The 24,467-nt window shown below is 42.5% G+C and overlaps 12 protein-coding genes across 12 annotated transcripts; 7 read left to right on the top strand and 5 right to left on the bottom strand.

The window, feature by feature from the left end:
* Nucleotides 1-1,311: 1,311 nt before the first annotated feature.
* K450DRAFT_231230 (uncharacterized protein) lies at nt 1,312-5,644 on the top strand. The gene is made up of 18 exons (XM_051587384.1): nt 1,312-1,514; nt 1,574-1,616; nt 1,688-1,815; nt 1,883-2,002; nt 2,070-2,159; nt 2,227-2,400; nt 2,466-2,524; nt 2,586-2,730; nt 2,791-3,015; nt 3,081-3,426; nt 3,485-3,672; nt 3,736-3,864; nt 3,936-4,075; nt 4,133-4,661; nt 4,722-4,859; nt 4,928-5,119; nt 5,181-5,431; nt 5,499-5,644. Exons 1-18 carry the CDS (start codon nt 1,338-1,340, stop codon nt 5,572-5,574), a joined length of 3,150 nt encoding a protein of 1,049 aa, XP_051446802.1. The 5' UTR covers nt 1,312-1,337; the 3' UTR covers nt 5,575-5,644.
* An 80-nt stretch (nt 5,645-5,724) lies between these two features.
* On the top strand, nt 5,725-7,936 carry K450DRAFT_231218 (uncharacterized protein). The gene is made up of 4 exons (XM_051587383.1): nt 5,725-6,746; nt 6,815-7,157; nt 7,226-7,260; nt 7,332-7,936. Exons 1-4 carry the CDS (start codon nt 5,966-5,968, stop codon nt 7,529-7,531), a joined length of 1,359 nt encoding a protein of 452 aa, XP_051446801.1. The 5' UTR covers nt 5,725-5,965; the 3' UTR covers nt 7,532-7,936.
* On the top strand, nt 7,937-9,696 carry K450DRAFT_231213 (uncharacterized protein). The gene is made up of 4 exons (XM_051587382.1): nt 7,937-8,444; nt 8,510-8,849; nt 8,918-9,032; nt 9,104-9,696. The coding sequence occupies exons 1-4, from the start codon at nt 8,342-8,344 to the stop codon at nt 9,464-9,466; spliced, it is 921 nt and encodes a 306-aa protein (XP_051446800.1). The 5' UTR covers nt 7,937-8,341; the 3' UTR covers nt 9,467-9,696.
* Nucleotides 9,697-9,815: 119 nt separating this feature from the next.
* On the top strand, nt 9,816-11,212 carry K450DRAFT_231210 (uncharacterized protein). The gene is made up of 4 exons (XM_051587381.1): nt 9,816-10,075; nt 10,165-10,274; nt 10,332-10,597; nt 10,669-11,212. The coding sequence occupies exons 1-4, from the start codon at nt 9,852-9,854 to the stop codon at nt 10,879-10,881; spliced, it is 813 nt and encodes a 270-aa protein (XP_051446799.1). The 5' UTR covers nt 9,816-9,851; the 3' UTR covers nt 10,882-11,212.
* On the bottom strand, nt 10,669-12,238 carry K450DRAFT_285883 (uncharacterized protein; the record flags this gene model as incomplete). The annotated part of the gene is made up of 5 exons (XM_051593524.1): nt 10,669-11,212; nt 11,282-11,573; nt 11,644-11,800; nt 11,865-12,052; nt 12,132-12,238. The coding sequence occupies 5 exons, from the start codon at nt 12,236-12,238 to the stop codon at nt 11,027-11,029; spliced, it is 930 nt and encodes a 309-aa protein (XP_051446798.1). The 3' UTR covers nt 10,669-11,026.
* Nucleotides 12,239-12,347: 109 nt separating this feature from the next.
* Nucleotides 12,348-14,087, bottom strand: K450DRAFT_269940 (uncharacterized protein; the record flags this gene model as incomplete). Its single annotated transcript, XM_051592943.1, has 1 exon — nt 12,348-14,087. The coding sequence occupies one exon, from the start codon at nt 14,085-14,087 to the stop codon at nt 12,348-12,350; it is 1,740 nt and encodes a 579-aa protein (XP_051446797.1).
* Nucleotides 13,968-15,329, top strand: K450DRAFT_231205 (uncharacterized protein). The gene is made up of 4 exons (XM_051587380.1): nt 13,968-14,411; nt 14,483-14,855; nt 14,928-14,994; nt 15,064-15,329. Exons 1-4 carry the CDS (start codon nt 14,086-14,088, stop codon nt 15,186-15,188), a joined length of 891 nt encoding a protein of 296 aa, XP_051446796.1. The 5' UTR covers nt 13,968-14,085; the 3' UTR covers nt 15,189-15,329.
* On the bottom strand, nt 14,925-18,376 carry K450DRAFT_231201 (uncharacterized protein). The gene is made up of 14 exons (XM_051587379.1): nt 18,195-18,376; nt 18,072-18,119; nt 17,741-18,001; nt 17,484-17,670; nt 17,319-17,418; nt 17,126-17,245; nt 16,963-17,067; nt 16,816-16,896; nt 16,627-16,749; nt 16,332-16,559; nt 16,120-16,267; nt 16,004-16,053; nt 15,584-15,931; nt 14,925-15,524 (listed from the first exon to the last, which is right to left on the bottom strand). Exons 1-14 carry the CDS (start codon nt 18,325-18,327, stop codon nt 15,258-15,260), a joined length of 2,199 nt encoding a protein of 732 aa, XP_051446795.1. The 5' UTR covers nt 18,328-18,376; the 3' UTR covers nt 14,925-15,257.
* Nucleotides 18,377-18,436: 60 nt separating this feature from the next.
* K450DRAFT_231197 (uncharacterized protein) lies at nt 18,437-19,355 on the top strand. Its single transcript, XM_051587378.1, has 5 exons — nt 18,437-18,632; nt 18,724-18,846; nt 18,914-18,997; nt 19,068-19,157; nt 19,223-19,355. The coding sequence occupies exons 1-5, from the start codon at nt 18,486-18,488 to the stop codon at nt 19,313-19,315; spliced, it is 537 nt and encodes a 178-aa protein (XP_051446794.1). The 5' UTR covers nt 18,437-18,485; the 3' UTR covers nt 19,316-19,355.
* K450DRAFT_231194 (uncharacterized protein) lies at nt 19,107-21,029 on the bottom strand. The gene is made up of 7 exons (XM_051587377.1): nt 20,952-21,029; nt 20,746-20,874; nt 20,487-20,661; nt 20,338-20,414; nt 20,000-20,261; nt 19,899-19,910; nt 19,107-19,830 (listed from the first exon to the last, which is right to left on the bottom strand). Exons 1-7 carry the CDS (start codon nt 21,005-21,007, stop codon nt 19,396-19,398), a joined length of 1,146 nt encoding a protein of 381 aa, XP_051446793.1. The 5' UTR covers nt 21,008-21,029; the 3' UTR covers nt 19,107-19,395.
* Nucleotides 21,030-21,093: 64 nt separating this feature from the next.
* K450DRAFT_231189 (uncharacterized protein) lies at nt 21,094-22,947 on the bottom strand. Its single transcript, XM_051587376.1, has 7 exons — nt 22,549-22,947; nt 22,410-22,481; nt 22,255-22,341; nt 22,040-22,191; nt 21,659-21,978; nt 21,448-21,596; nt 21,094-21,385 (listed from the first exon to the last, which is right to left on the bottom strand). The coding sequence occupies exons 1-7, from the start codon at nt 22,870-22,872 to the stop codon at nt 21,218-21,220; spliced, it is 1,272 nt and encodes a 423-aa protein (XP_051446792.1). The 5' UTR covers nt 22,873-22,947; the 3' UTR covers nt 21,094-21,217.
* A 57-nt stretch (nt 22,948-23,004) lies between these two features.
* K450DRAFT_231180 (uncharacterized protein) lies at nt 23,005-24,398 on the top strand. The gene is made up of 6 exons (XM_051587375.1): nt 23,005-23,134; nt 23,215-23,264; nt 23,332-23,450; nt 23,519-23,657; nt 23,726-24,018; nt 24,086-24,398. Exons 1-6 carry the CDS (start codon nt 23,037-23,039, stop codon nt 24,221-24,223), a joined length of 837 nt encoding a protein of 278 aa, XP_051446791.1. The 5' UTR covers nt 23,005-23,036; the 3' UTR covers nt 24,224-24,398.
* Nucleotides 24,399-24,467: the final 69 nt, after the last annotated feature.

Below are 24,467 nucleotides of genomic sequence, written 5' to 3'. Positions count from 1 at the left end.
GGTTTCGGGCGTTTAATATCGCAGGTGATCGTCGACGACCAATGTCATAGCGTATCGCTCTAGCTTTTCTTCTGTTGGCATGCCTTGCTTGGAGTCTTTCCCGAGGCACTAGGTGGTTTAGCCTTTATTTCTTCATTAACCTTGCTTCCATTACTGCTTGAGCCATTGTTGAAATTAGCCTTGCGGACAGCAGCGGCTTTCGATGGTAAGATCCCAGTGTCAGGTGTCTTTGCTGAGGAGCGAGATTGAGGTTTGCTGGGTTTCATAGGAGTAAAGCAGGGGCAATCGTACAAAAGTTAGATTTCTGGAAGCAAGCGTTTAAGTCGTCAATGCAATGCACAGGTAATTTATATGCACAATAAATTTATCGCACTTTACCCACTGTTTGATGGAAGGGTCAACGGTCCCATAACTAACCCAGCTGCCAAATATGCTGGCTCACGATAAAACGCCGCCGAAAAGGGGCGCTTGCTCATACGCATGACAAAAGTTGATTGTAAGTGAAGCGATCGATGGTTTTGGGGTTTTGGTTTTGGTTTGGGGGCGCGCGATCGGGCTTTATTTCCTTAGCCCATCCATTGAACAGCTTTCACTGAAATACACTACGGCAAACTACTCTGCTCCACGTTACCATACCCTCTAAAGTTATTAAACATAAATGCGAAAATTTCCACCTTTGATAAAGCTGATACCGTGTATACAAGTGATATGGAGTACGATAATATTTGAGATTTTATTATAACACGGTAATCCAGTTGACTTGGCCGGGTTGTGTTGGGCGTTTGAGTCTACTAAATGACCGGGGGATGCAGTCAATGTCGAAAGCGCGAGGTCGAAAGTTTTGACCGCAAATAGAAAAATACTAACGTCACGAAGTTATAACGCGTGCTATCGATATACCGGTTTTATTGTTGTGATGCGCAATCCGGTATGGATGAATTCAATTTTTTTGTCGCAGTAGAACTTGATTTACTAATAAAAATGTTATAGCGGGAAGTATTCAATGATATTGACACTTGCAAAGAATACGCTTTCTGATAATACAATCGCAAACTTATGCACGTAGTTGTAGGGAAAGATCCGCTGTCGTTTATTCATCTTTCATTGCACACCTTTATACTACACCAACTGACGACGTCAACAAACTCAGTATTTGTGCAGCGCACCACAAATGCAAAAAGGTTTTGGTGAGAAAATTACATTTCCTACCACATTTTCACGAATGGCTACACGCGATCTTTCAATCATGTCACGTGCTTCATACTGTCTTGATTGAAAAAATAAAAGTGCAATCAGTCAAGCTCGTGTTCAGACTGGTCCAGGCACTCGAAACTGAAATGCTGCGTTGTCACTCGCTCCAGCAACGCATTTCGCCTTGTCATTACAATAGAGACTTGATACGAGCGTCTGGAAATCTCGTGGTAAAGAAGAGACTTCTGAGCTCATCTCCAAGGCAGCTTTCACAGTCAACACCGCAAAAGCCTAGCAGACCGTTTGGACAGGCCTATGAACCGGTAACGACAGGTTGAAATGTCGTTCAATATGCCCAATGAAGTACTAACTAAATACCTAGAAATTGGTCGAAACTGGATGGTATGAATGGTGGGAGAGCCAGGGTATGATTGTCTACAAAATATTGCTAACCATACTGTAACTCAAACTGAATCGCCTATTTACCATACCATAGGATTCTTTGGATCAAAACCGCAAGGCCGAGCACGTAATCAAGCAAAGCCGACATTCAACATGATTACGCCTCCTCCAAATGTCACTGGGTCGCTTCATATAGGGCATGCTTTAACGTTTAGTTTGGAGGTGACTGTCCTTTTTTGAAAGAAGCCGTATAACGCAGTGTTTCCAAATGCTGATCAATCGATGATAGGATGCGGTTGTTCGCTGGCGTAGAATGTGTGGCTACGATGTTTCATGGATACCTGGGACAGATCATGCTGGGATTGGAACTCAATCTGTTGTAGAGCGACAATTGATGAAGGATCGCCAGGTGAGGGCGGTATAACAATAGTATTTCAAAAGTGATGGCACCTTTATAATTGAATTCTTCAATGAAGCTTTCTAGACATGATTTAGGCAGAGATGCCTTTGTGGAGGAGATATGGAAGTGGCGTGAACACTATGGTAACAGGATTATTGAACAAATCGTGAGTTGGTGATGATTTGTTTTTTGCCTATCACGGTAACCACAAATTCTAAATTTTTCTTTGGCAGAGAAAAATTGGTGCTAGCGTTGATTGGGATAAAACGTATTTCACTATGGACGAAAGTAGATCAAAAGCAGTACAAAATGCCTTCATCAAACTGTATCAAGATGGCCTTATATATCGTGATTCCCGACTAGTCAATTGGTGCTGTGAGTTGGAGACTGTTATATCTGATATAGAGGTTTGTTTCTCTTAATTTTGTATTTGAAGCGTGCATGTATGTCTGATTCAGTGTCATCGTGTCAGGTTGACTACCACGAGATTACTGGTCAAACATTTAAGACTTTACCTGGACGAACTGAAGGGTAAGTTCGTTTGATATTATAGGCTTTCGTCGTGCTTATATCTGGCTGACATCTATTCCAGGGTTGAATTTGGCGTCTTGCACAAGTTTGCATATCCAGTTGTAGATCCGAGTGATATTGGCGAGTTGGTAGTTGCGACTACTCGAATTGAAACAATGCTAGGTGATTGTGCTGTAGCTATTCATCCAGAAGATGCTAGATACAAGGTAGACATACCGTTTGAAATTCCACGGCATTGCAAGTTTTTAACTAATGTATGCACTCAGAGCCTTCACGGAAAAAGCGTCATCCATCCTCTTTCCAAGAAGACGATTCCAATTATCTGTGATCCACAGCTGGTTGATATGGAGTTCGGAACTGGTGTCGTAAAAATCACCCCTGCTCACGATCAAAATGACTATGACTGTGGCCGACGACATGGCTTACCACTTGTTAGCATATTCGATAAGAACGGCAAACTGAATGAAAAATGTGGTGTTAAAGAGCTCGAGGTAAGATATATGGTTCGATCAATTGAAGTTCGCAGACAATATTCAAATGCATAAACACCATTTAGGGCATAGATAGGTTTGAAGCTCGTAAATATGTTGTAGAAAAGCTGCAAGAGTTAAATGTCTACAGAGGCAAGGAGACCGATCATGCTATGCGACTTGCTATCTGTTCAAGATCGGGAGACGTGATTGAGCCTCTCATTCAACCACAGTGGTACATCAAGTGCAGCGGGTTGGCAGATAATGTAGCCAAATATGTTGACCAGGGCGACATCGTCACCCATCCTGTACATCACAAGAACGAGCTTAACAGATGGTTAAATAATATTCAAGACTGGTGTATATCTCGCCAGCTATGGTGGGGTCATCGGATACCTGCCTATCAGATCCGTTTGGCGGACTCACATGAAGGTACTGCTGCATTCTAGAACACCTTTTGAAATGACGGCTATTAACATCATATGCACAGATTTTTGGGTTGTGGCAAGAGACAGCAACGAGTTGCACGCCAACGTCGTGAAAGAACTCTCTAACCGAAATCTTCCCGATAATACGTCGTATAAAGCGCATCAAGATGAAGATGTTCTCGATACATGGTTTTCGTCCGCTCTACTGCCTCTATCTGCCTCGGGTTGGACAGAACCTGGCACCACGGCAGTAAGTTATAATTTGTCATCTTTAACATGAACTCTTTAAGGTAGTAACCACTTCATTTCGTAGCAACGATACCCATTGAATGTTATGGAAACAGGTCTGGACATTTTGTTTTTCTGGGTGGCGAGAATGGCTATGCTTTGTACCCACCTTGATGGACAGCCGCCTTTCAAGGACATCTTTTTGCATGCTATGGTTAGTTCCACTTACTTCAATTGGCAGAACCTAAAAGAAACTATGTCTTTGCTAATAATATTATTTCCTAGGTTCGAGATGCTCAGGGTCGTAAGATGTCCAAGTCTTTAGGCAATGTTATTGACCCCGTTCACGTCATAAATGGTGTGGATTTGGATACTCTAAAAGAGGCTGTGCGAACCGGTAATCTCGCTCCTTCAGAAGTTGAAAGGTAGGCAATACTTCCCTTACATTTTTTCTTCCTTCCATACGCTCACAGTACCCCTAGGAGCATTAAAAATCTTGAAGTCGAGTATCCCAATGGTATACAATCGTGTGGTGCGGATTCCTTACGGTTTGCGCTTGTATCATATACCCAACAAACAAGGCAGATCAATTTGGACATTAATAATGTTGTATCTACTACTCATTTTGGAAACAAGATGTGGAACCTCTTCAAGTATGGGCTTAGCCGTATTCAAATGGTGGACAACAAGCTTTCATCTTCGCTAGTCGATCGCCTTCCTAAAGCCGAAGAATTAGCCTCTATACCACTGGTGAACCGTTATATATTATCAAGACTTGCCACTGCTGTGATGGCTTCACAAGCCGGATTCGAAAAGTTTCATCTTCACGAAGCTACAGATGCTACTCGCCGATTCATTGTTGAAGACTTGTGCGATGTCTATGTGGAATTTAGCAAATCGATGCTCAAAGATAGTCAGAGCGCAACCTCGTTGTCGACTTTGAACATTTTGAGTGCCTGCATGGACGTTGGACTCCGATTGACTCACCCTTTCATGCCATTTTTGACTGAAGTAAGATATCGATGACATTATTCTAATCTTCCTGTGACAGATATTGATACCCTTGTATAGGAACTGTGGCATCATTACAAAGAACACCATGAAGACCGAGAACAGTATTCCTCACCTCCGTCCTTGATGCTTGAATCCTTCCCGGCTGTTGATCAGTTTGCACAGTACAAAGACGAAAACGTTGAATCAGGATTTCAGGTAAGAGCGAGACGCAAAGCTAATAATGTATATCTCTTCATTTTACTAAAGAGATATCTTCTTGTTAGACCGTATTATCCATCATTCATGCATCTCGGTCCCTGCGGCAAAGTAACCGTGTGAGCATTGCCAAAGAATTGCCATTCAAAATATGGTACTCCGATGCAGACGCGGATACACATCACGGCGAGTTACAAAAATATGTAGGCGATATTAAGGATTTTATCAAAGCATCTTCGCTAGAAGTATTGACTTCAGATGTAAGTTTTTGATGCCTGACATGTTGTTATGCTACTTTGCACTAAGGACTATTGTGTTTAGGCAAACGGAGGCTATGAGCCGACAGAACCAGTGGCTATGAAGATCATCTCGCCCAACCTCAAAGTATTCGTTCCCATGAAAGACATTTTGCGTTCTCAACCTCAGTCGGACGAAAAATCGCTCAGAGCGAGAATAACCAAACTCGAAAAGAAATTGACGAAAACGGAACGGGAACTGGAACGACTAGGTAACCAGATCCAACAAAGCAGTTATGAAAGCGCCACGCCCATTGAAATTCAACAAAAGAACAAGTAAGATGCTCATTCAATTTGATTTTATCAGTCATTTTGTAACATCTCTAATGCTGTTTGGTGTCAGGAAACGATTAGAAGCTTTGGAGACAGAAAAGCTAGACTCTCTAAAAAATATTGATCTACTCAGAACGCTATTGTAAAAAAAAAAAAATTCTGTAAAATAGTAAAATCAACGAATCAGAATGTTTTGTTGCTTCCTTCAGCCACTGACTTCCCGGTCACCCCGATTTTTACGTCTTTTTATTTTGATTTTAAGATGCAGTTGCAGCTCCACTTTCTATCTTTCTGCAATGACTCATATTGAAAAAGTCGACCACTCTATCGAAGAGTCTTACCTCTCTCCACCGGCTCGTAAGAGCCATGGAAGAAGAAGAACTGTGTATATCTCGGGACTATTAGCAGCTTTAGGAGGAGTACGTTTATGCCGATCGCTGATATTCTGATGTGTCTCCTAACTTGTTTGTCTTATAACAGTTCATTTGTGGATACGATACTGGAGCCGTAGCAGGTATTCTATCTCTACCAACGTTTATGGCAGCTTTCCCGGATATCAATGCCTACCTGAAGAGTGTTCTTCTTGTCATGACTTTGGCGCTTGGCGGTTTAGGCGCTCTGTCATCTGCTTATTTTTGTGGTAAGGTTTCACTCGCACTGACAGTACATAATCGTAGCTTCCCACTAAAAGACTTTGAACTGCATCTTATAGACAAGATAGGCAGGAAGTACTCTATCATTGTATCGTGCTTTATCTTTGCTATTGGAGTCCTTATGCAAGTCATTGGCATGAAATATGGCGTTCTATTGGCTGGAAGAATCATTGCTGGTATCGGAAATGGTATCATTACAAACAGCATCCCTCTCTATCACTCTGAAATTGCCCCTGCGGACATTCGTGGCCGACTCATTAGTCTTTACACGGTGATGAAGTCATTTGGTACGCTAATAGGCTACTTTGTGACTTACGGAACCAGTTTCTTGGTCACTTCGTGGGGATGGCGTGCTCCGTGGCTCATTGAGCTGCTCCTGTGCGTTGGACTTGGAATATTTTCATTCACTCTACCCTTTTCACCTCGTTGGCTCATCTATCAAGGCCGGGACGAAGAATCGCTGCAAGTCCTGAGCGATCTCCGGGAAGCTCCTATAACCGATGTCAATATTCAAGCGGAGTTTAATGAGATTAAGCAAGAGCTCGATTATGAAAGATCTCTTGGCCAAGCAACCGTTTGGGAGTTGTTCCAGGGTACCAACCGCAAGAGAACCCTTATTTCATTTACCTTGGCTTTAGGTGCTGCTCTGACTGGCACTCAAGCGGGTAAGCTTTTTAAATACGATGTGCGTAGTGAAAAGTACTTGATCCTAATATCTTTCCGCTCTTATTAGTTCGCTACTTTGCTCCCACTGTTTTCAAGAGTGCTGGCCTTTCCAGTGTCTCTTCATCCTTGGTAGCAACTTGCGGTGTCGGTGCTTTTGGCTTCTTGGGAACTCTCGTAACCGTAACCTTCTTGGACAGATGGGGCCGCAAACCCATCTTGCTCTCAGGCACATGGATGATGTGTATCAGCATGATGATGATTGGCGCCATGTTTCAAGCCTTTTCACACATGGATGCTCAAGGAAACATCATCATGACATCGGTCCCTGCTCGTAATGCTATCATGGCTTTCTTGTTCATCTTCAGTTTTTGTTATTCTTACTCGCTGGGCATCGTTTCTTTCGTCGTACCGTAAGTATTTGAGGCACGAAAACATTGACCTTTTACGCATTCAACCCTGACCAAGCTTTCACCTCTAGTTCAGAGATTTTTAATATGCGCTGTCGTGCAAAGGGTAAGGCAATGCCAAATAATGATGGTATAGTATGGTGAAGTATATCGCTAACTGAAATTTGTTCTTCACAGGTTGCGCCCTCACATTTTCAATTTTTTGGATTTTCTCCATTTTCACTACCTTGATTATGCCTGTGTTCTCAGCTCACAGTGCATCTGCTGCCTACTTCTTTTTTGGTGCCTGCTGCTTTGTAGCTGGTGTATGGTACTTCTTTGTACCTGAATCCAAAGACATCACACTGGAGCAAATGGAGCAATTGTTCTCAAAGTAAGCATTTTACCATTCTTCGTATTTTGTGCGCCATCCTTCCCCCTTTTTTTCTTTCTTTCTTTACTTCTTGGGTGGCCACATCTTTCTTATGATTCAGTTACCTATCCTTCTTCTTCGGAATACAAACGAGGGTGACATTGCTTCGGCTTTGTCTACCCTCATTTCTTCTCCTTCACTTACTGGCACAAGGGGTGCTGTACTTTGACATGGTTGCACCATGTCAAGTCGGCTGAGATCATACCCTCAAGTGACTCATTTCCATGCATTCTGCTCTGCTCTTTTTTATGCAAAGTAATGGAAATGGTTGCTCAAGCGGATTCACGTTAATGCGTGCGGCGCGATGTGCTTGTAAAACTTGTGCAATTTGCACACTTTTTGCATTGGAGGCTACTATGTAGCCTCCTTTTTTTGTTGGCCTTTGTGGTTGGTTCGCTCAGTAGGCTTTGACCCTATGGCCATGTAAGGGTTGTTTGCTGGTCAAATGCTTGGTAACGTTGGAACGAATGAGTAAGTTGGGAGGTAAGCTACGAAATTGAAATGATGATGAAAGGCAGGCATTGCCGATATAGTATGTGCAATCTTGGAGGATGATCCTACATAGCCAAGTGTGTGCAGTACAAAGTTGTTATTATAATTTTGTTGTTATGTGCAATGCCTGTTCTCTATACGCTTACACTAATGTGAGCTCACGTATATTGCGCGCTGAGACTGATTAGATAATTGTTTGTGCTGTTTAAGTTCTGAGTTTGCTAGCTGATTTTTGACCCCCACATATAAGACATGAGAGTCGGATATAGTATTTTCAACTGGTATGGCAAACATAGATCATCAAGATCTTCGATGCCGCAACTTTAGATCTACATTTTCTGCAGACAGGCTACGGAAGTCTGAGGATATATTTCGTATTCACAATGGTTTGTGGACTTTGTATCAATGAGTATAAGTTAGACTTGCCGTTCTCATTATTCATTCACTTTAGTACGGGATCGTCATATTCGATCGCATCGCCAGCCATATGTGCAAAAAACAGTAACGACAACAATACCTACATCTATAATGAACAGCTGCAATGGGGCGCAACAGTATGAAGCTTCTATTCAATGCTCACATATTCATACGTTCCATGCCACGTTACAACGATGGCAGGCACAGCCTACGTTAGTAACCAATCTGCTCCTGCTTGGCTTGTTTGAAGAAGAAAAATGGGATTCTGCCAACATTCAGGGCGAATCAAAAGGCATTGATGTCATAATCAACATCACTTTGACTGTAAATAGTAACTATATGCAAGACTCTTTTACACTTGGAGATATTCGATGGTAAGAGCGAGATTTGGTAGAGCAAATCTACTCAAATGCTTTTTCATACTTACAATGTTTACCTACAGCATGAAGTCGTTGTGGAGGTCTTGGGTACGCGACGGAATGATGCACTTCACTGGTCTGTATTTTGCTGTTTTGGGGGGTGCCTATAGCTCTCTTGCAAAAGCAAACAGTCGATATGTAAGCATTAAAATAGCCGCTTCAAGTTATCGGATTACATCAGCGTTCTAATATCAATGACTCCATTATAGGCTTTGAAAGCAGGATCTCTAGCAATACGTCAAATACAGCTTGCGCAGAAACTGAACGATACTGTTCAAGAATGCAAATGCTGGCTTTATTATGCAGAAGATTTAATTCATCTTGGTAAATTGGCAAAGGCTCGAAGGATTTTGAGAAAACAATATCGATTTGCGTATGACAATCAAAATGAGCTGGTAAGTAGATACCTGAATATTGCCTTATTCATCACAAGCAGACTAAACCATTTGCATTTAAAGCTCGAGAAAATGTGCCAATCTGTAGATAACAAGTTGAAAGTTGCGGAAGAAGTAAGAAAGTCTGAAGACATGCAAACTCATCTCGTGCGCCGAATGGATTCAATTTCGATATAATCGCACTACCTTTATACGATCCACATAGGTTCTATGGTCGAAATTCACTTTTACTTGCTTCAAGCCAACAGATAGGTTGTAATTTTTACGGTGATCTGTAGATGGTTTTGCTGTAGTTATATATCCCGTATTCGTATGGACCTTAGATAATGATCGAAGTTTATGATAGCTGGAAGAAACTAGTCGTCAACATTATATTCGAACTATATGTCTTCAATGTCCAATAAAAGATATCCTCTATTCTTCATTTTGATATGGCAGACTGCTGCGTCTATTCAGCGCTGCCAAACTGGAGCTGAGTTTGAGCATCTCATTTGTAAGATCTGTCCGTCTGAAATTTTCGGGATCTACTTTTTAACGCTTATTACTTACACCCATTCTTGACATGGCTGACCAAGGAATTAGCAAACAGCTCGCAAAAGTGAAGCACATTATCTTGGTGCTTTCTGGTAAAGGCGGAGTAGGCAAATCGTCTGTTACAACACAACTTTCTCTTGGGCTTGTGCACCAAGGATTCAAGGTCGGTGTCTTGGACGTTGATCTAACTGGCCCTAGCATTCCTCGCATGCTTGGCTTGGACGGCAAACAGGTTCACCAAGCTTCTAATGGGTAAGCTTTGCTGAAAAATTGATAGAATTATCATTGACTTGTTCAATGTCTTAACGTACAAACTTCATATGTACTCTCGTTTGTATCAGTTGGGTGCCAGTCTATGCAGATGAAAAGCAACGACTTTGCTGTATGTCAATTGGATTCCTTTTGCAAAACAAGAACGACTCAGTCGTATGGCGTGGACCTAAGAAGAATGGTATGCAATAGATCTTTGTGTTCTTCATTTTGGACTTGCTTACTAATGCTGCCATAGCAATGATCAAGCAATTCTTGCAGGATGTATGTTGGGGAGAGCTGGATTACTTGATTATCGACACACCACCTGGAACATCAGATGAACATATATCTGTTGTTGAATTTCTGAAGGCGTTCAATCCAGATGGTGCAGTTATTGTTACAACCCCTCAGGGCGTAGCACTTGCAGATGTCCGTAAGGAACTTTCTTTCTGTAAGAAAGTTGAACTTCCTATTCTCGGTGTTGTGGAAAATATGAGTGGTTTTGTCTGCCCACACTGCGCAGTAAGTATCAGTATTTACAGAACTGAACCCGCTCTGAATGCCGTTTCTTATCTAATTTCATGATGATATAGGAATGCACCAATGTATTTTCTTCGGGAGGCGGTGAATCTATGGCCAAGGACTATGGTATTCCATTCCTCGGTAGGGTTCCAATCGATCCTGCATTTACGAGTATGGTGGAAGCAGAAGGAGATGGCTCTTATGTCAATAAGTTTGAAACATCCAACCTATTTCCTACTTTCCAAAAAATCACAGAGCAACTGACTGCACAGCACACGAAATAATTATCGTTTCTTCTTTTCAACATATAAACAATTTGAATTCTATGGTAGGATTTCCCTTTTGTAAATTACAGCAGCTTCTAGAAATTATACAGCCAATAATAAAAGAAAAAAAAATATATGATATGACAGATAACAGCAAGTGGCATTACGCCAATCGAGAGACATCCAATCCCCAATCTGATTCCAGGTGGTCAAGGATGGCGGGAATACTTGATAAGATGTTGAAAGTTTTGCGCTCACTGTTGCTCATAATATCTTCCATCATGTACATCAAGTGATGGTGGAAGATAAAGTGATTTGTACCGTACCCGAGTGCCATATGGACATAGCTCTGCAACAGAAGGAAAATCACATTAAGTGCATGCAGTAAGCAGATTTTTCAGCCGGATGATAGGCTCACCTCAATACATTCCCATGGGGTGTTTTCGTAACCGGCAAATAATGCAGGATTTCGAAGCAAACCTCTAGCAGACATGACACCATCCACATTGGTTTTTGAATATATCTCTTCAACGTCGGCCATGGAAAATACGCCGCCATTGGCGATGATGGGTACTGAGGCTGACTCCTTTACAAATCGAATTGCGTCTAAATTGGCAGGCTCTGTGTTTTTCTGTGTTTTTGTTCTGCCGTGGACGGTAATGTACTCGACACCAACGGATTCCGCTCGTTTGACAAACTCGTATGTTTCTCTGTTGGAGAAAAAGGCACCGTCAGTGATGATGTGTCAATTTAGCCAACAAGCTTGATAACTCTTCTTACTTTAGGTCTGGGTGAACTCGGATCTTGATGCTGCAGGGTATGTTGAGTCTGCCTTTAACGGTTCTGATCATATCCCGGACAGTCTCTGGTTGTGACATCAAATGAGCACCGATTTTTTCATGAATAGCCCACTTTTGAGGACATCCACAGTTGATATCTTGAAGAAATTCAAATCTTAGTTGATTTTTTCTGTGTAGCCATAGATAATAGCGAATACATACCGATGCCACTAACATATGGACTGGCAAGCTCAGCTGCATCGGCTAGATCTTTGCCATTACTGGCAGCAAATTGAATCACAACTGGATCGTCTCTCTCGTTGGTTGAAAAATCTGTTTCTCTCGCAAATTCCGAGCTTTTAAAGACATCGGCCAAAATCATCGGTGTGTAGACAACATCGCAATTGTATCTGTCAGGAACGGCTTCATGTTAGCGTAACTTTTTTTTTTTTTGAATCTAGGCGGAGGAAGTGGACTCCCGGCACTTACTGTCGAACAAGCTCCCGAAAGGGTAGTTTACTGTATCGCACCATAGGAGCGCAGACATTGATTTTGCCTTTCTCCTCTATGATGTCTAGGATTGTTCTCTTCTGCATTTGCAATCGATGGGTGGTGGTATAATCGAAAATTTTATTTTTTAACGGTTTTTCTTTTTAATATGAAAATTCCTAATTTGTAAGGAGTGTTCCAGTGCGGTTGGTCTCTTCAATGTCTTGGTCGACATCGCATACAATACCACTCAGCAACTTGGTCACTTTCTCGTATACCGACACAATCTCCATGGAACCATTCACTACAATTGTCGCATGCTATCATAAACGTTCCATAGTCGACATGTGGATTGTCGCAAATACAGTTGATGACCTCAGTATCTCCACCTGAAACTTCCACAGGCGGCGGTGCTGATTCTACCACTGTAGGAAGTTTGAGCTTGAATCGAATCTTAGGAGTGCTAGAGTCGCTGGAGGAAGGTGCTGCCGCAGAGGATGGGGCTGGTTGGTTATGTGTTCCCAAAGTGTTTAGCGATAAGTTGACAGTCAAACCACTCTTCTTCGGTGCAGCAGGGGTAGAATCAGACGCCGCCAATGCTGCAAGCGACGTTGGGGCGGCGGTCCGCACTGGCTCATGCTTCTTCGGTGGGTGAACAACAGTAGTGCCTGCCGATGATATTGAGTTGCTTTTTGCTCTTTTGACGACTACAGGTGCGGGTGCAGGCTTTTCGATCACAGGGGTAGGTATTTCGGGTACATCGACTGTCGGCTTTGATATGGCATCCTCAGGTAAGCTGGACCCACTTGCAATCACGTCGGTCCATAAATTGGGTGCTGAAAGTTTTGATACAGCAGCAGAAGGCGCTACTTTAGTTATTATCTTCTCCAGAATACTCGGTGGTGCCGTACTGACTAATTCGTCGGAGAACATCAACATACGGTTGGGATTTATGTTTTCTGCGAAATGCTCGGAATTGGCCCAACTCTTGTGTCGCTTGGTTGCCTGCACCCCAGCGTCCTTTTTCTTCTCCACATATTTCGATAATTTATCAAACGGTACCATCTTATGATTATCTTCTAATGATGACGCTTGGATGTCCTGCATCGTGCTGTCTTCGGCGCCTCTAATATCTAGATTTCCAAGATAAGAGTCTTCAAAGGGTATTTTGTGTCTGTAAGGTTCTTTAGGTGCCTTTCTTTTCCCAGTCTTCAAAAGTATAGCGTTCAAAGGTTTTGGAGCTTGTGAATCTTGCTTTTGTGCTGTCGATGAACTCGGCTGTTCAACTTGAGGAGCAGATACATTATCATCGTCTAAGGACTGTATTGGGAGTGGTGGGAGGTGATTAGGAATATAATTAGATTGGTGGTTTCCATATTCTACGCCGTTGTGTAATTCTGCGGCGTTGGTTTCGTCGACGTCGTCTTCTTCAAACTCTTCTTCGCTGCTCTCTGTGAACGCGTCGTCATCGCTTAATAGGGTGTCGATGTCTTCCGGAACTTCTTGATATTCGTACTCAATAGTATCGTCCGGATCTACAATTTGACAACCACTTCGTATTACATCTATAGATGAATACATTAGCAAGCTTCTCACTTCAGCAGTAAAATCACGCTTTGTCATTGATGATATACCGTTTAAAACTTGGCCAGGATCATTGCCATTGCTCCATGAAGGTAAAAGGACTTTTCCATCGCCAATTTCAAGCCAATCTCTGAGAGATCCGATGTCTATATGAAGCTCTGAGAAAGTGGTTGAGGTGTCCAGAGCGTTTGCCTTGACTCGGCCAGAATGTTCTGCTAACTCAGCAGTAGTCTGACCTAGCAATTCAAGGTAGCGACTAAAAACATCAGTCAATACATCGGCAGACGTGAGGTGTGACGATTCGAATCCTGCCGACTGTAGTATTTGAAGCGTAGTCGTACGCAAAAGTGCAAAGCAAAGACTCTCAGCCATGGGCGTTTGGCAGCGATTGAAAGGTGAGAATGACCTGCTATGGCTGGACAAAGTTGTCTGCACAAGCCACTGCCTGGTAATTTCTTGCCTGGCGGACAATTTGGCACAGTTGAAACTGCTTTTTCTGTCCAGCATGTCAAATTCAGACTTTGTTGGTGTTGAACCTGTCGACCCTGCCAGATTCCAAAGCTCCCATAACGCTGATGCCTTGTGCAAATCGGATGATCCCTTGCATCCTGCCAACCTTATTCCCGAGCTTTGCAGGCTGTTCTATACTTCAGGCTGGGTCACGGGAACAGGTGGTGGTATTAGCATAAAGAAAGAGTAAGCGCTTATCCCTTTACTGTATTGCTTGTGCGAGATGCGCTAAACGTTCTCACTTTAATTTTTCGTAGTGAACATGTTTATATTGCTCCTTCTGGAGTGCAAAAGGAGAGAATGAAGCCTGAGGATCTTTTCGTTATGACTTTGGCCGATAGACAAGTGCTTCGCAAACCACAAGTATTCAAACCATCAGCATGCACTCCCTTATTCTACAATGCATACACTATGCGTGAAGCTGGAGCTTGTATTCACACTCATTCTCAAAATGCCGTTATGGCTACTTTACTGTATCCCGGCGAGACGTTTGAGATTTCTCACCAAGAGATGATCAAAGGTATCAGACGTGGTTCTACCAAAACCAATCTTCGGTACTTTGATAAACTGGTCGTACCCATTGTTGAGAACACTCCTGAGGAAGAAGATCTTACTGAAAGAATGGCACTGGTGAGTAAAATCGTCACTTGTGATTTGCTAGTGATGGTACCATCTCCGTTCTAACAAACCAATGTGTAACAGGCTATGGAGAAGTATCCAGACACGTGCGCAGTCTTGGTTAGACGACACGGTGTTTACGTTTGGGGCGGTAAGTTCTACCAACTTGCTGTTTATTTGGTACCATGGAGGAAACTAAATGATATTTCACGGATTCTAGAATCATGGGAAAAGGCAAAGACTATGTGCGAATGCTATGACTACCTGTTTGAAATAGCTGTTAAGATGAAGAGCATTGGCATTGATCCAGCCGTTAAGCCAGAATCAGAGCCTGACTACGAATAGTTCATTCTTCACTACACCCTGGTTACGGTTTATTTTAATTATATTTTATTAACATGATATGAATGTCTCTTATGACGATGATCGAAACACGTTTCCTAAGCCATGCTCTTTGATGTATTCTCCACCATACTCTTCATATTCAGCCTTGCTTATTGACAATTTAGAAAATTCATCGTTCATTGAGAATTCTGCTGCTCCGCGCCATGCATCTTCCGTAGGATTAGAAGCTGTCTTAACTCTAATATTCCATCCAACATTGAAGTTTTCTTGGAAAGTTTTTTCTAATCTTGGGGCAAGTCCAGGCATGAGACCAAAGCCGCCAGTGACGAATACATTCTAAACTTCCAGTCAGTAAGAAGTACAACTATAATGAGCATGTCACAGCTCATGCTTACCTTGACAATGCTTTGCTTGCGTGAGGCATCGTATACTCGAACAATATCGTTGATATTATCTACCAGGCCAGCTTGATCCAGTCCAATGATGCTAGGTTGAAATAGAACCTCTGGTACTCTCACCCGCTCTACGTTAACGTGTAGCTGATGGGACTGGCCGACATCTTGTGCGTCATACTTTGGATACATGCCATGCTTTAGTAGGTGAAGGAGAGTGTTGGTTGGATCTTGTTCTGCTTCAAACGCATGCTCAGGCAAAAAGTCGGGATCATGTTGCAATAAAAGTGACTCGTAGTGGTTGAGTGATGCCATATCCTCTTCTTCATCTTCAGACTCTTCTTCGCGATTCTGCAATGCGAATTTTATAGTTAGTATTAAATTATCATCGTCCCATTCCCGACTCTCTATTTTCCCACTTACAATTTCTCGATAGACCATCCAGTCCTCATCATCCGCACCGAACGTATCCTCTATACCATGAATGTTGCATCAGCTTATCTGTAGTTGACAATTGCGGGTAGTAAAATAGCGCTTACCTTCAGCTCCACGTTTCCGCCGCTTAGATGCTGGTGTATCACTTGCTAAGCTAGCTATGGATCTCATTCTTAGCTGAGAGGCATGACTACGTCTGTCCGCTAGCTCGGAAGCCAAGCGCTTCTTAGTCTTGATCCGCTCAACTGTTGCCTATGCAATAATGAGGCAATTAGCACCACTATTTCAAGCTAATATATACCTTTCGACTAGTTACCTTTCGTTTTTCCTTGAGATCTGAAAGCCATTCATCAGGGTGGTTCATACGTCGCTCTTCGTCCAATCGAGCAATTTCTGCCTGACGTGCTTTGTCCTCTTCCTTTGCCTTTTTGGCTCTCTGTCGAGCATCATAACCAGCCTTCAATAAGCGCTGCTTCTTTTTCTCTTTTTTGTCTGCTTCAGATAGCTGGTCATCAGGAATATCTAATAGAGGGAATGTAGGAGGCTCCTGCAGTGTATGTTAGTTCCAATATGATAGAGAAACACAGCTGCATATTCGTTGAGCTACTGACTTTGTCATCGTTCTCGTCGATGCCTAGCTCCTTGTTTCTCGCTCGCTGAATGCCCTCTTCCAACTTTTTAATAGTTGCGTCCAAATCCGCCTCATTATCAAAACCAGATTCCTTCAACTGTGCCTAATGGAATAATAAACGTTAAGACATGTATTCAACGGGCATGTGGATGACGTGAACATCACTTACAAGCCATTCTACTTTCTTGACTGTGCCTTTCATTTCCTTTAGAACTGTAAATGCCTCGTGCTGTTGCTCTCGTTGAACAAGCTAGAAAAAGAAGGGTATTAGCTTTAATGTAGATATTTCTTTGAGTTCATTTATGGACATCTCTACCTTTTCCAAGCGTGATTTCGCCGCTGCCTCTCTAAGTCGCTTAGCATTTTCCTCCTTCCTGGCAGCCTGCCTTGCGAGTTCCTCTTCAGTTTTCGTTTCAACGACCTGATGCTGTTTATTAGCATGATTACCTTGCACTAGCGTTTGCCAATCTTAATCTTACCAGTGGGCTGAAGGGGAATTGCACGATACGGTCTATCTTTTGAAATTGTTGTCTATTTTCGATATCTGTCAAAATTTGCTGATAATCCTCGGCGACAAATATGTGTTCGTGCATCAATTGCTTTGGGAAAGAAAGAAAGAAAGTCAGATTGTGGTATCACATAAATCAATAAAGTATTGAAAATGCAAGTTACCTGAGCTTGGGCAGATGTGACTTTTGTAGGAAAAGTGGGATACTTGAGTTGCATCAGTTTCAGCATGTACTCAGATGCTTGCGTGCCACCGTAAGATAGTCTATGAATTTAATTCAACTGTTAGATTCCCTTTCGTGTAGAATCTACTTGGTATAGAGGTCTAACCTTTTGGTTCTATCCAAAGCACCTTTACCGCCAATGACAGGAATGATGTGCGTTGCAGTATGGCCAGCAGAGATGACTATACCGTCTCCATTCTTTTTGTCTTGATTAGCATAGAAACTGAATAATGAATCTATACCGTACGAAACTGATGGAACAGAATAGCATTCGAAGAGCAACTCCGTCATCACTAACAAAGTACATTTGGACGTTAGACGATACGGCAGCGCATCTGAAATGATTGATCGAGCAAGGCTTACTTTTTCGGCTACTCTTGGGAACGCACGCTGGTTCTGTCATCAAAATAGGATGGCCAATGGTGGGCGTATCGATACCTAGGTTGAGGAAGATATAGTCCAACACATGCTCCATACGTTCCATGTCACAAACAACGTTGGAATCGAACGGAGATCGTGCTGTCGCCTTTGCAGCCGGATCAGCATATATTTCTGGGCCAACAGCAACCACGCTAACATTATTTTTACGGTCGCGGTATCTTGCAACCAAGTTGTCGAAAACAACTATCCACATAAACGCGTTAGCCAGAGGCACTCAAGCTGCTAAACCAAATTTGAGATTTTCGATACTTACATCTAGGAGATTTTTCGGAACCCCATCCAGCTCTACAATTATATGAACCTAAAGTCGGCAAGATCTTTGTCAATAACAATGGATATGGTTGATTTGCTGTGTTATAGTTGAATTTGACTTTACCGTTGTCGATTACAATGGGAGTGGAAGAGCCTTTGAACTTGGAACGGTAATCAGTCGACGGGGAATACTGGGTCGAAGACGTCTTTTCGCTTATAGCATAAATTGGCTGTTCAATAAAGTCGTCGTCTTCCATGATTGCTGGCCAGAGCAAGGTATACAGACCCCGTTACGTTCAGGTTCGCAGCGAAGTCAAACTCCACCGTTCAAGCGTGACTGCTGTACCTTTTTCCATCATTTCGAGCAGAAACCTAACAGTTCGTGAAGTCTCCACACGCTTATTACTCAGGATTTATGGAATCTTTTCAGCTAGAACTACACCCTGAAAGAGGGCCGATATATATTTCACTCTTCAAAAATGTCAAAAACGCTGTGGAGCTGCGACAACGTCTGCTAGACCAAGACGCTTCCCTTGCATGGGCTCTAGTGAATGCCTCTTTGGTACGTGATTGATCAGCTCGAACCAACTAACTACGCTGAACACCATAGAAAACACAAGAATCGACTAACACAATCACTATAATCATACCAGGTAGTCAACACATTTCAAATCCTTCTAGCGATTAACAAAGCAATACACAAAGAAGTCACCGGAAAACTCAAAACACATAAAATCAACTCTGAGATTGTTTACGACTTTTCATCAACGAACAATGTATGAATGAATGAACTTGTTATCGATTTTTCGATCAATCTTTCATTTTTATTAACTTTTTTCGAAGATTTCCCAATCATTGCGGCGGTATGGCGTGTCAGACGACAGTACAGCACTTATTGCCATCGCCATTGGCGGAAATCCCGGAGATGTATGTGCATAGTTTTCTCCCACTATTATGGAAACTTAAAGCATTGCTAATCGATTGTGTATTCCCTCAGATTGAGAAGGCGATGCAAGCAGACATCCACGGTGAACTTGTTCCACTATCTAGTATACCCGAGTTCAGCGACATCAAATTAATCAGAAAGGTGATTATGAATGTGAAATTGGTACCAATGAAAATATACCTTCACCTAACACATTTCTCCTTCAGTATTACCAATTAAATGACAACAATATTTCAGATAATATTGATGAACTGATGCCTTTGATAGCTGGTGCAATGGCATTAAAAGAAATCAAGTAGATTAGAGGACCTTTTATACAACATGTAGGCAAATAAAACTAGGCGGACACAGTTTATGCTGTAGTTTTTGATACATTCAATTACAATTTGCTCTTATCACCAGCCACATGTTCAAGCTCTCCTTGGTCCACAATTTCAAGAGCGAGGTGCGTGAATGGGACAAAGCGTGAAGCGTAGAATTTAGCTTGAGCGGATGAAGCCTGCTTACGTGCAACACGAGCGGCAATACCCTGGGTGATCACAGCGACACGGAAGAAAGCAAAGGCAACACAGAATGACCAATTTTGGATGGGGTATGGGATACCAGCTTCCTGGCAATAAACCTTCATCAATTCATCGGCAGGTGGAATAGGAAGTTCCTCTTTGGAGCCCTTGAATCCAGCGAACACGCCATCTTCCGTCGATGGTATATAAAATGGCTGCAGAAGATTGGCAAGATCGGACAAAGGATGACCAATTGTGGAAAGTTCCCAGTCCAGGATACCAATTACACGAGGCTCTGTAGGGTGGAAAATCTGAATAAAGAAGAGAACAGTCAGTAGAGCGAAATAGGCATTTTGTGTTATGTACAAGTTTGCATTACCAAGTTATCGATCTGTTCAGTAACAAGAAGAAATTCAGCGGGTGGAGCATTGTTAGTTCGCTGTACATAATGTGGTTCATCACTCGGCTATTTATGATCACCTTATAATCGCCATGAACAATACTAGACTTGTCTTGAACCTGGTTTCTACCAAACCAAGCTAACATTTCTTGAAGTCTAGGGAGCTCACGAACTTTTTCTCCAGTGTCTTGATCCTTCACTGCGGCTTGAGCATCGGACACTCTCTTCAATGATTTGATTTGTCTTGCGTAGAATCCGTGGTTGCGACCATAGTCTTTCAATCCAACCGCTGCATAGTCGACTTTGTGCAACTTTGCTAAGGTTCTAATGGCTGAAAACCAGCTGCAGGATCAAATTACTGTTTGTTAATACCATTCATAACCTCTGTGGCAATTGATCATGGTAATGCCATCCATACCATTGTCTTCTTTCTTCAAAAGGCATAGATAGCATGCGAACATCGGTGAAAATGCGTCCTTTGACAAATTCCATAACCTATCATTTTCAAATTAGGCTTCATGCTTTAAGGCGTGAGAAACGTTATTTCGATCTGACTAAAAATCTTACATAGAATGGGGTTCCAATAATGCTGACATCTTCACACAAGACGTAGACCTCTGGTACCGGAACATCTGAGGAAGTACCGATAGCATGGAGAACACGATATTCTCTTTCAACTGCATGAGCAGTTGAAGACAGAAGAGCACCCGGTGGCTTCTTTCGCAAAACGTATTGTCTCTTACTAAAGAAAAATGCAGGTTGAGCTCGGCGGGCCGTGATTTGGTTTACTTGCAGATTCAATATTCATTGACCCTTGTATACTTACTTTGCGTCCGCTAACAGGTAAGTGGGATTAGACTGACCGAAGCTGAACTGGCTCACATCAAGTGGTGCTTTGAAGCCGGGTATCTTTTCTGACAAGTATTTTTCTAACGTCTTAACGTCGATTTGATGCCTATTTACATAGCGAATATGAATGAAGGTTGCATTAGCAATGAGAAAATCGAACCGTGGATCTTTGCACTTGCATACCCTTCACGGACGGCCGATGTACCCTGATCGGCTTGACGATTGTTACCAGAAGACATTGTGGAGTAGAATTTAAAGACAGGCTGGGGTAGTTGTGCCTTATATTTGAATTTCCTAATTTATCTTACTAAGTGGGAATCGTCATGTGGAAATTTTGGTCGAAGCAAAAGACAGATTTTTTTCTTTGTCATGAAATATCCAAGCAATTCTCAACCCAAACGTTCCTGCAGCATATCACCCTAGCACTACTATTGTTGTTACTAAGCTTTTTATTCCACTTTGGCAAAACAAAGGCTAGCGTTGGTACCACCGAAACCAAACGAATTCGTTAAAGCAGCTCTAATTTCTTTGCCTTCTTGCGCAACCAGGGGTACATAATTCAGATTAAACTCATCGTTACTGAAGCCATGCAAGTTCAGCGTAGGGGGCAGGACATTCTGTTTAAATAAAACATTAGAATAGAATTGAGTTTTTGAGCGTGAGTATTTTGACACCTTACATTCTTCAATGCCAATATCGTAAAGATTGCCTCTACGGCACCAGCCGCTCCCAAAAGATGTCCAGTGGCGCCTTTTGTGGAGGACACACTTATATTGTCCCAATGTCCATCAAAAATGGATTTAATGGCCCTATTTTCGGCAACGTCACCTAGAAAGGTGATTGTTAGCACCATGTTGACAATCAAACGGTGGTACTGTCCGCTTAATTACCTTGTGGTGTACTGGTAGCGTGTGCATTCACATAATCAATGTCAGCCGCTGTTAGCTTTGCATGACCCAAGGCTCTCTTCATTGCCAAAGCGGCGCCCTGTCCATTTTCAGGCGGTGCTGTCATATGGTGAGCATCGCCTGAGAGCCCGTACCCTTTGATTTCAGCATAAATATTAGCCCCTCTTCTCTTGGCATGTTCATATTCCTCTAGGACAACGACACCAGATCCTTCACCGATTACAAAGCCTGATCGATCCTTGTCAAATGGTCGAGAAGATTCTTCAGGATTTTCGTTGTATGTTGCTGCTAGAGATTTTGCTCTAATGCGTACTTGATCAGTATAAATTGTATGTTGACTACTTTCACACAGAAAATACATACTTGCAAAATCCTGCAATTGCAAGCGGGTGGATACAGGCTTCAGAGCCGCCCGCTATCATAACATCAGCATCATTAAACTGTATGAATCTCATTGCATCTCCAATGGAATGGGCTCCAGTTGTACAGGCGGTTGATGCAGCATGGTTTGGACCCTACACAAGTAGAATATAAACATCTGAAAACCTGAGGTTACTCAGCTTCGTCAGACTTCATACCTTGAACCCAAACTTCATTGTCAGATGTCCAGCAGCCATATTGATCAGAATTTTGGGAACAAACATGGGTGAGACTTTCTTGTAGCCCTATTATAGATATCGTTCAGGTCTCCCGTGAAGCCAATTATACCATCATCGATGTCCAATTTACTTACGGAAGTTGAATACACCGTTGACGTGGTGTATAAATCATCTAAACTTCCCATTCCAGATCCTAGACATACACCCTGCAAATAAGGATGCGTCAATACGATTTCTGGCTGTGGCTGCCGTGCTTGATGACATAAGCCATACCGTTCTCTCTTTTTCCTCTTCAGTTTGCGGTGACCACCCTGCGTCCTGAAGAGCTTGCTTCGCAGATGATATGGCGTATCTTGTAAATAGCGCTGTGGTTCTATCGTCGCCTCTATCCAACCACTCTGAAGCGGTAAAGCCACCTTCGCTGAGTGGACCTTCTTTGACAGCAGCTCCGATATTTACAGGGAGTTCACTGAATCCCGGTCGATCCTTCAAGGACACAATTCCGCACTTGCTGTTGATAATATTTTCCCATACTGCTTTCACTCCTGTTCCTAATGGAGTCACTAGACCAAGGCCCGTAACGACGACTCTTCTCATTGCTGAAGTTTATACTTGCTTATGCTATTATGCTCAAAATTCCTTGAACTACACGACGGCGAGATAAACAGTCACGGTCACGTGTGTCAAGCTTTCCAACACTTTCATTACTCATTCACCCTTTCTAGCACTGCGGTTCTTCATACACCTGGATCTACACTACAATGGAGAACGCGTACGGAACTCTGAGTGGCCCCAACATCACCATTAGAGAGCTCCAAAAGGATAAAATTTCTTTTATCCTTAGTGACACAGATCTGAGGTATGCAATTTCGATTAAACTGCAGTTTCAATCTACACCTGAACTAATCGCCTGTTGAATGCTACACCTTTTTTGATCAGTGTTGCTAACTCACTGAGACGAGTGATGATCGCAGAGGTCCCTACTATTGGTGAGTCTGGCTTCAATTTTCTATTGGCCTTTCAATATGCACCCTGACAGCTTTTGCACCTTTGCAGCTATTGACATGGTCGAGATTGAGACGAACACCACAGTCTTAGCCGACGAATTCATCGCACATCGTCTTGGAATGATTCCAATTGAAAGCACGGATGTTGAGAGGATAAAATATACAAGAGTATGTTTCTTTACAATGAAATTGTTCGCGTGGATATGTCGAGCTTCAATTCTAATATCGTTGTTTAGGATTGCACATGCTCGCAGTATTGTTCAGAGTGCTCGGTCGAGCTTACTCTTCACGTCAAATGTACAGATGACCGAACCAGAGATGTCACCAGCAGAGAACTTATTTCCTCGAACCCACAATTTCAACCAGTATTAACAGGTGCAACATTTTGTCTAGAAAATTATACCATTTTATGGCGAAGGCTGACTTATTTGATACCCTCACAGATAAGAACGACAGTGGTATCTTAATAGTAAAGCTTCGAAAAGGCCATGAACTCAGCATCAAATGTATAGCAAAGAAAGGTGTGGCAAAGGAGCATGCGAAATGGAGTCCTGTCAGTGGCGTAGCATTCGAATACGATCCATACAACAAACTAAGACATACCCATTACTGGATCGAAGAAGATGAGAAGAAAGAATGGCCACTCAGTAAAAATGCTGCTCTGGAAGCACCTCCAGATCCGAATGCACCATTTGACTACAACGCCAAACCGGACCGGTTCTATTTCTCTTCTGAGGTACGGTATTGCATGTGATGGAGTGTAACCAACAAAGGAATATGCTAATATCAACGTTTGTCATTAGACCGTAGGATCTCTCCAGCCTGAAGAAGTTGTTTCAATGGCCATGAAGACCCTTCTTGATAAGCTTGCATATGTTCAAATGCAGCTGAAGGAGGAAGTGGACATGAAGAAGCAAGATCATACTAGCTGGGGATATTAGTACCAATAATAAGAAGTTTCAATCAGGAAAAAGTTCAAATGTAGAATAAAATATTTGCCAATCCATCTTCTCAGAGTGCCGTCGACTTGACTTTAAATAGAACTTCTAGACGCGTATTCGTTCTTCGGTTTAATCCTTCCCGAGAATGCACAGCCTGGCAAAAAATCATCCGCTGCATGGTTAGGGTTGACGCTAGCCGCAGTAACCACGTGCTCATTTTTTTGATTAATAAAATGACGGGTAG

The sequence above is a fragment of the Umbelopsis ramanniana genome (genome assembly GCF_025399195.1).
Source record: "Umbelopsis ramanniana AG unplaced genomic scaffold K450scaffold_13, whole genome shotgun sequence".
In the NCBI taxonomy this organism is placed as follows: Eukaryota; Fungi; Mucoromycota; class Umbelopsidomycetes; order Umbelopsidales; family Umbelopsidaceae; genus Umbelopsis; species Umbelopsis ramanniana.
The sequence above is the reverse complement of the archived record's forward strand: the minus strand, read 5'-3'. Positions and strand labels throughout refer to the sequence as shown.